At 46.9% G+C, this 8,925-nt stretch overlaps 3 protein-coding genes across 3 annotated transcripts, besides 2 other annotated features; all 3 read right to left on the bottom strand.

Annotated features, from left to right (window-relative positions):
* Positions 1-633: 633 nt before the first annotated feature.
* Positions 634-2,541, bottom strand: FPSE_12423 (uncharacterized protein; the record flags this gene model as incomplete). Its single annotated transcript, XM_009265540.1, has 1 exon — positions 634-2,541. One exon carries the CDS (start codon positions 2,539-2,541, stop codon positions 634-636), a length of 1,908 nt encoding a protein of 635 aa, XP_009263815.1.
* A 308-nt stretch (positions 2,542-2,849) lies between these two features.
* Positions 2,850-2,872: a repeat region.
* A 273-nt stretch (positions 2,873-3,145) lies between these two features.
* On the bottom strand, positions 3,146-3,907 carry FPSE_12422 (uncharacterized protein; the record flags this gene model as incomplete). The annotated part of the gene is made up of 1 exon (XM_009265539.1): positions 3,146-3,907. The coding sequence occupies one exon, from the start codon at positions 3,905-3,907 to the stop codon at positions 3,146-3,148; it is 762 nt and encodes a 253-aa protein (XP_009263814.1).
* A 1,413-nt stretch (positions 3,908-5,320) lies between these two features.
* FPSE_12421 (uncharacterized protein) lies at positions 5,321-6,604 on the bottom strand (the record flags this gene model as incomplete). Its single annotated transcript, XM_009265538.1, has 2 exons — positions 5,321-6,383; positions 6,534-6,604. 2 exons carry the CDS (start codon positions 6,602-6,604, stop codon positions 5,321-5,323), a joined length of 1,134 nt encoding a protein of 377 aa, XP_009263813.1.
* A 417-nt stretch (positions 6,605-7,021) lies between these two features.
* Positions 7,022-7,071: a microsatellite.
* Between the last annotated feature and the right edge of the window lie 1,854 nt (positions 7,072-8,925).

Genomic DNA, 8,925 nt, shown 5'->3' with positions numbered 1-8,925 from the left:
TGAGATGGCCGAGTTGGTTATGGCGCCAGGTTAAGGTTAACCTTAACACCAATTTCCTGGTGGAGCAATCCTCCTGGGTTCGAGTCCCAGTCTCATCAAACGATTTCATTTTTGCATCTTTTCATGATGTTTTTTGGTGGGAACTCGATACCCAGGAGGGTTAGCTGGATTTTGAGTCATGGTTTGGTGTGCAAGACGGGTATCGGCAAGACTTTGCCAGGCATGATGATTCTTTTTCGCACTACCTATTTAATATATCGATGGAGTTGCACATAGGGTTTATTCGGGGGTAGGCGTCTTTTTCATGATTGATTACGAGTTGGTTTAAATGCTCGAGCCATAGGGTTAGTTAGATATATGACTATTGAACGCTTTTTAATTAGAATTGTCATCAGGTCGTGTCGTTATTGTGAAGTGTCTAAGTTAGGTTCAAACACAGGCGACATTTTGAGGACATCAATGGCATGGTGATGGAAGAACATATAACCCAGTCAGATACTATCGTCTTGGGCATTGAGGCGTGTCTCGCTACGGCATTCCCTCAATTGATTGATCTCTCAAGGTGTAAGCTTGGGATTTAGAAACTAAATAACCTAAGAGCAGGTCTAATGGCATAAAATGACAAAACTATCCTTAGTCCATGGCTACTCGGATAGCCGTAACATCTCCTAAAAAGTCCTTGATATCTTGAAAGATATGCTCAATAGGAGTTACTATCCCAAACCCCTCGTTACCAAAGGACTGACGGATCTTGATTCCTGCAGAATACAGCCCAATAACCTTCCCATTCTTATCAAATACAACCGAGCCTGAATCACCCTTCGCACAATACGTCCCATGCATACAGCCGCTGTCTGGTTGGTATATATATTCGGCTGTTTCGGAAGCCCCGTCTCTCAAATGCTTATCTTCCGCCACTGCACAGGCGATTCTATTCCGACAATATGTCCCAACTGTAGGGCCATTGGCAGCACTTAGCTTCCAAACATACGAATTATCAGGGCCATCAGATTGGGTTTCTTCGAGAAGGCTTTCATCTAATAGATAGGGCGTAATTCGAACACTTTCATACTTTTGTTCCCAAGCTGACCACGACGGTAGGCGGTTGGATCCTTGTCGGTGCTCGGCGACGTCAATCAAGGCCCAGTCGAGTCTTGCCTTGTGTCTATCTCCGTCAACGGAGACCCTGCGCATGTAGCCAGAAGCAGCAAACAATGTACCAAGGGCTTGTTTACCATCGTTGAAAAAGTCGATTTTCTTCTGCCTTTCCTCCCTGCCCTCCTGAACACTCTTCCGTATCGAGTCTATCGTTTTCTGGGTCCTGGTTTTCCCGGTTCTCTGCAGCTCGGCCTCCAGTTCGTCACTTATTCGATTACTGGTTTCAGTTCGATCAGCTATGTGCCAAGTGGTAAAGTTGTGTTTAACCCGAGACGGACTTTCAAAACGTGGAGGTGTTGCGCTGTGGCCAGGAGCGTATCCCTTTGAATCGGCATTCCAACACTCGCTGTTGGGTTCCGGCGGTGCAGGCTTTGATCCTTCACCGACGATCTCGAGGCGAAAGCCTGGTAGAGCAGGTCGAACTGCATGATAGCTAGTGAGGGCATACCGTTTCCAAACTGGGTTGCTCTTCGTTTTAATTTCGATGAAGCAGCCTATAGTTCCAAATCCAACAGGCATCTTAGATCCATCGCTGCTGGATGTATCTGCTCCAAAATCGTCGCCTGGTTTTACAGCCTGCTGATAGTCGCCATAAAAAAGCTTGCCCTCTGAACAAACTTTCCTTGTAGCACCGCTATCATATGCTGGCGGTAACATGTCGAATGAATAGCTCGCCCCGGCGTTGTGTTGAATGTGGACTTGGACATCCGTCCATCCTCGCTTGTATCTGTCCATGTTGGCTTTGATATCGGCAATAACCTCAAGCCACCCTGTCTCGTCGGAACTGTAGTCGACTGCGATGTAGATCGTAATCGACTCACGATAATGGAGTAAACAAATAGCGACCATGGAACGCTCTGTTGCTTTGAAAGCCTCGAGTCTCTGATGCACTAGGGCTCTGACATCATCCCATGAGTCGCAAAGGTCATCGCAGTCGTTGACTGGCTCATAGTAAATCGTCCCACCAAGCTCAGGCGACTGCATATCGATGTGAATACTATCGTACGCAACCTCAGAACCTTTAAACATGTGGTACAATACCAAGGCAACTTCTCGAACAACTGTTTCCCAGAGCGTTTGCTTGTTTTCAGACCATGACGAATATATGACAATCGTCGGGACACAGGTATCAGGTTGCGAGGCCATATGTTGGTTTGCAAACCATACTTCGGCTGCATTACCATCGTCAAATTCGAGTCCAAGCCGCTCGAGAATTTCAATAACAGTCTCCTCGATTTCGTATCTGCGTTGTTGGAGGAGAGGGGTTGACCATGGCGGGTCTGAAGCCCACACGAGTGGGAGAGGGCGAAGCTCTGGCCAGGCGGCACGATATCTGGCAGATATCACTGTAATAACAGGATCCTCTTGCTTCGGAGGATCCATGATCAGGTTGTTTCTGTTTGGGGATGAATATTGATGCGAAGGAGGCGGCAGTGATTCACAGCTTCTTGCGCAAGTTGTTTTTATAGACCATGGATGTGCGGTTTAACAAGTATAACTTTGTAGGCAAGTTATCTAAGTGCACAATATATATTCGTCAAGCCATTAATGTGAAAAGTTTAACCTTTTTAAGTTTGTGTGTTACCTGGTGAGCTTGAAGTATATTGCTTTGGAGTTGGATAAGGCGCAACTACTTGCCTAAAATACAAAACAATTTAGTCACATTATGCCACTTTAGATCTCTTCTTGGGTTATTTTTATATTTTTATTATAAGTTTGAGTAGGTCTTGGGGTTTCTATCGCACTATGGGCAAACTGTATGTTGCATGTATCTGGCCTGTCTTCCAAGACGTTTCCAAAATGCACCATCTTCTGACCTACCCGCTACTAATACAGTACATGATGAGAGCATTGGCACGCATCAACATAGGTTAATCTCGTCTTCATTGTAAGAAGCTGTGGATCAAAAACAACCTGATCATGGATCCTCCGAAGCAACAGGGTCCTGTTATAGAGTAATCTTGCGTCGAGGGCCACTCGACTTTAGTTAGTCGAGAAAAGTGTTCCATTCGACGATGTGCTCAATGTGTACATTGACATCCATCCAGCTTTGGCCGCCGTGTCTGCTGATGTTCGATTTGATGTCGTTAATAACTCGAAGCCATCCTGTCTCAGAGGACTTGTCATCCACACTTATAAAAATAGTAGGTGGATTGTCGTTAATCTCTTCCAGTATGCCGTAATTAAAAAGACATATAAAGCGCATGCAGTCTGCTGTTGCTTCGAACGATTCGAGACGCTGGTAGACGATTTTTCGGATACTGTCCCAAGTTTGGCACAGGTCATCACGATCAACTGGGCCATAATACACGGTCTGTGTGAGCTCAGGCGACTGCATATCGATGTAGATACTCTCGTAGTTAAAATCGGAGCCCTTATACATCTTATACAGTTCCATAGCAATTGCTTGGACAGCTGATACCCAGAGCCCTTGCTTGTCTTCGGACCATGATGCACAAATGGCAATTGTTGGGATACTTGTGTACGAACTTGATTCCATCTGTACAAGTTCTACTCCGTCATATTCGCCATCGTTGATTAGATGAAAATCGCGAAGAATCTTCGTCGCCAGTAATTCGATCTCGCCTTGGCGTGCCTCAACGGCAGCTGGCAGTGAGGCTCGTGACCTCTCAAGTGGCCCGCGGCGAAGTTGAGGCCAAGCGGCGCGGTATCTAGCAGATACTGCCGTAATGACGGGGCTTGTTTCGCCCGAAGATTCGGTCGTGGAGGGTGGGTTCGGTGATTCCATCGTGAGTGATACGAAAGTGAGTTGGAAAGAAATGAAGCTGAGATCCGGGGTGAAGGAGGGTTTAAATAGTGAAGATTGCAAGTCGGTAGTGACTCACTGCCCTTAAGCTTTTTAGGTAAAGTATATACAATTGCGCAATAGATATTCGCTACGCTCATTACTATGAAATGTTTAATACTTTTGAGTTTGTGTGTTGTCTGGATAAGCTTGAAGTATATCTCCTTTTACAGAAAACGCAACTGCTTGCTCGAATAGGCAACAGGAATATTATGCTCCCATAAATATACCTGGTAGGTAACAGAGTTCTTTTTTATCATTGATGTACCTATGGCATGAAGTTTTCTGAGGTGCAGCAGAAAACCTAAGAACTGCCTTAACTTATGATGTAGAACGTAAACGGCTTCAGCGGCAGTGAATCACTCAACTTGCAATCTTGGCTACCTAGGTAGTGGGCATTAAAACCCTTCTTCGCCCCGGATCTCATCTCCAGTTCCAACTCATTCATTCAAATCGATAGAGCCACCAAGCTCCGTCCTTCTCGATCCGAGCTACGCAATAGTTTTGCTAGACTACAGGCAGATGCAGTTTGACAAGTATACCCTCGTACTCAAGGCATATGCAACTGCGTAAGAACATTCGCTAAGCCATCACTGTGGTATGTTCGACTTTTTAGTTTGTGCATTGCCTAAGTAGATGAGCTTGAGGTACATCAACTGAAAAATGGCGGTTACGGAGATCCGGGAAGCCAGGAACTGAAGAATTGATAGCGGCGATTTGAAGGGGAAAAGGCCAAGCACTTGAGAAGTCAGGGATGGCATTGAGGATTCCATAAACATGGAGAAATCACGTATTAGAGCGAGTAGAATGCTCATATCCCCCCTGTTCCCCAGGGGCATAGCTCGGATAGACACCAGATTAACAATACACACTTTGCACTACAACTTTTAGGTTTCTGTCGTCTGGATCGCCTAGGACTCTATTTGCCAAAAACATCCGAGGAGCGAATTTTATGCAATATGTATTGACATGACCAAGACGAAATTAGCATCCGTTGATACATATTCATGCTCTCAACACATACTATACAGTGTGCAGAGAAATCTAAGCGCAATCGATGGGCGACGGTGTTCGACAAGACTGGGGCACAAGATGTATTATCCTATGCTATATAGAAGAACTAAGAAATATAAATTGCCAATCGTGACACCATGCGCCAGCTGCTACGCAGCTATTGTTCTACATTGTTTCCCTTTGGATGCTTAAGCACATGGGGTATCGAGAATCCCTGCCGTTTCCCTCTAAAGCAAATGCTCTTCATAATCCCGTCCTTGGGTTTTCCCAGTTCACCCGATCGGAATCGTCGCTTTTGTCATGGTCATGATCATCAAAGGTGCCAATGTCCCTCGTAACACATTACGCCATCTCTTTAAAGATGCGCAAAAGACTTCGTACACCTGTCAGGGTGTTCTCGTCGGGACCTTGGCCAGGGGTCCACTCGGCATGGGCAAAATCAATGAGCTTGAGGGAGTAGATTTGAGGTAGTGATGCCTCGAGGTCGGAATCCTCGTCGAACTCGTCTTCGTCGTCCAGAGCGATGCCGCTATCAACCCTCTTGGTGGTGCGAGCTGCTTGGCCGATACCGGCCTCTGCGTCGATAAGTGCGTTGTTCTCCTCGATGGCGCTTCGAAGAGCTTGGCCGTCACCCTCAAAACAGAAAAGTAGCGAGGAAGAATACATGCGGCTTTCGTGACGGGAGAGTACTTCTTCGACCCTCTCGAGGTCCCGTACAAAAGCCGCGCAGACAGCCTTGCCAAGGTCCTCGTCAATACCGGCGCTCTTGTTAAAGATAAACTTTCGAAACTCGCTGACAACGTTTTCTTGCGTAACCTTTGTTCGGCCGTAATCCTTGTCGTAGATCTTGTATTCGGCTTCATCCAATTGCGAAGCATCCTCTGATCCACGGTAAACTCGCATACCCGCTATCCTGAATCCCAAAGTGCCGTGTGTTGTCTCGGCCGAGATCTTATCGAAGCGCTGCTTCTTTTGTTGGGGTGCATCATCAGCCCACAGTCTGACGCCCAGCTTTACGTCGAGGATGTTGGGGCACTTGAAGCCAAAGGTGGCGTTGTCTAGCACAACCGCCTGGTCGGTCTTGATCTTGTTGTCCTTGGCAGGAACCCAGGCACTGCCCTCCTTTTGCTTGCGTGATGCAGTAGCATGGGCGACCTGCTCAGTAACGGATGCGACAATCTCTTCCTTGGAAGTCTTGAGATCTCCGGCATGAGAAATCACACCAGCGACGGCATCGTCGATTGCCTTTTCCGTGGGGTCGGTCAGCAGGAGGGAGCCCATGAACAAGGGCATGAGATCGGCAAAGTCGGGATGTCTTCGATTGGCAGACTCGTAAAAGTCTATCTCGGGCTGAGTGCAAGGCTTGACGAATAGCTCGCCATCAGGGGTGCAGAGCGTGCCGGCACTGAGGTTGAAATTAGCATTGTGCAGCGCAACGCGGGGAATGAAGTTGTGACGCAGATATGCCAAGATATATGGATAGCGCAGTCAAGGGAGAACAAAAGATGCTCAATGAGAAGCGCAAATGCAGTGCGAAAAGGATCAAAAGACTTACTGGCCAGCGACGGCGTAGTTGTAATCGCGGAGTTCTTTGCGATCAGGCATTTGTCTGGAACCGATCACCATGTCGGGATGAACTTTGATGTGGCGGTAGGTTGGGCGCGCGCCGGTCGTCGGTGTAACGGTAAGATTTGGTGGATATTGTAGCAGAGAATAAAGGAACCAATGCGGGGGAAAAGTAGATGCCGACGTCCAGAAGCGACAGACGAAAGAGGATATAAGAAATACAAAAGGGTGAGGGCGGTGAGACGACGTGTGGAGAGATGCGCAGTTGTTGAAAGGAATTGAAGCTGAAGGTTGGATTGGACTGGAGCGAGCGATGGATTGAGGGCGTGGCTCAGTCAGCTCAGCGCAAGGCGAAGCGCTGTGGTTGCTAGGTTTGAGTGGAGAGAGCGCTAAATGAGTTTCCAGAGGGCGAATATACAGAAACAAATAAATATTGCCGCTGACGTTGTCTTTTCTTTTTATAACAGCGATGAAATCAAGAAATAAAAGAAGAAAAGAAGAAAAGAAGAAAAGAAGAAAAAGAAGAACAAATTGTCCTGATGATGTAGTTATTCCAAGAATTCAGGGGTGCAAAAGCGAACGATTCAAGTAGTTGATCAGCCCTGGTCTTGACTCTCTTGGTCAAGGTGCGACACGTCAAGGCACAAGCTTGGCCTTTGTTAGGAGGGTCACTTAAATTGATTAATGGAGGAAGATAATCCGAGTGGCGATTTCGTGTCTAATTTTGATATCCAACCTTGAAGTGTCTGTGGCGGATGTAACGGAGGTAATTGATGGCGGTGCAGAGCCAAGAAATTCTCGTTGCAGCGGTTAATCAAATATAGTTTGAGGACTGTATGTCTGTAACGTTGTTAGTCTGGGCAAATGGCTCGTGTTTATACATCATGTAGAGCAGTATCAACCAAACCTACAAAGTACAGTACTGTATGTACTAGTCTAAGCACTATCAAACGAAAGCGATTGTGGCTGGACCTATGTGAACAAGAGTCCTACTACACAGCCAGTCCGTGAGTCGCAACACTTGAAAGCGATGGCGAGACGAGGCCCGAAGCGCATCACCTAGACCCCTGAGAACCCGCTGGCGGCAATATTTCCAATTCACTGACCAAACAGCAATCAGATCGGACCCTGACGAGCACTCTGCCTCGCTGAGCCACAGCCAACATCTAGGCGGCCTGTCAGAGCTGTTTGTCAGGGGTCTCCCCGGCTGCACTATGCAACCAGCGGCTGGGCAGAATTCCATGGCATTTCTGTCGGATCTTCGGTCATTTCCAAGAAGGACCATGGTCAAGTGTATGCCTAGTCTGTCTCACTATCTGCAGTCGATATCATTTCCATCTTGGCTGGCTACACGTCATCGTAGATAGCATCATCAGACCTGGGAGAGGACTCACGATTCGATATGCAAGGCACACGAAATATTCTGGTCACGGATTTGTTCATGTGGTATTTTTCTATTTGCTGGCGTTTCACATTTGGGACCATCGTCGATCATGTCCTGACTAGATTCTGGCCCAACGTAAGACTACTAGAGTGATGAAGAATGACAAGAGATTTGTCATTTCGGTCAGTATGCACCGTATCAGGAATTACAAAATCCGAGACACACAAGCAAACACGGGAAAGCACGCCTTTAGCCTAATGCACCCAAGGAATCAGCGCGTTTATATCATGGCTTAGACTGCTTAGACGCCATATCAAACCCGATGCGCAGATATCCGAGCTAAATGTGGAACTCAGAGTCACAGCATAAGCAACTGAGCGTGAATATACAAACTAAAGTCGTGCAACCTCAAAGCCCAACTCACCCTGTAAAATTTCCTATCAGCTTGGGCCGATGCTAAACCTCGTGATCTCTATCAACTGACCCCAACCCCCACGAATCATCTGTAAAAACCCCTCTCTTACAGAAATGGAAATTCAGCTAGCCTCTATCGACACTTTTGCACCCTTCGGCCGGGATGGGTCGGGCCGTATTTACCGGCGTGTTTTTGGTGGTTGCACTAGTGAGGAGAGGCTATCGCGAGAACCAGCCTCGCTTTCAGCCGTGACGGGCAGACTCTAAGATGTTATTTTTTAGTGATAGTTTCGATATAAAACAAGTCCTGATTTTGTGATTATATCGTTGTTTATACAGTTTGCTTGCCGTGTTGCTTCGATATTAACATCCTGCTGGCTGGACTCAAGATTGCATGCAGAATTGTAAGCAATTCAGATGAATATACACTCGATTATCTAGATGTATTCTGAACTACAGTGTCAACTAATTATATTTGGATACAATCCGTGAGATATAGACGCAAAGATGCAGATTAGGAGCAGCCTGCCGTTGATGTTTGGCCGTGCGCTGAAGCAAATAGCGGCTGCCAGCTGCCAGTAAA

Source organism: Fusarium pseudograminearum, chromosome 3 (assembly GCF_000303195.2).
Source record: "Fusarium pseudograminearum CS3096 chromosome 3, whole genome shotgun sequence".
NCBI classification, from domain to species: Eukaryota; Fungi; Ascomycota; class Sordariomycetes; order Hypocreales; family Nectriaceae; genus Fusarium; species Fusarium pseudograminearum.
This window is presented reverse-complemented; position numbering and strand designations above follow the sequence as displayed.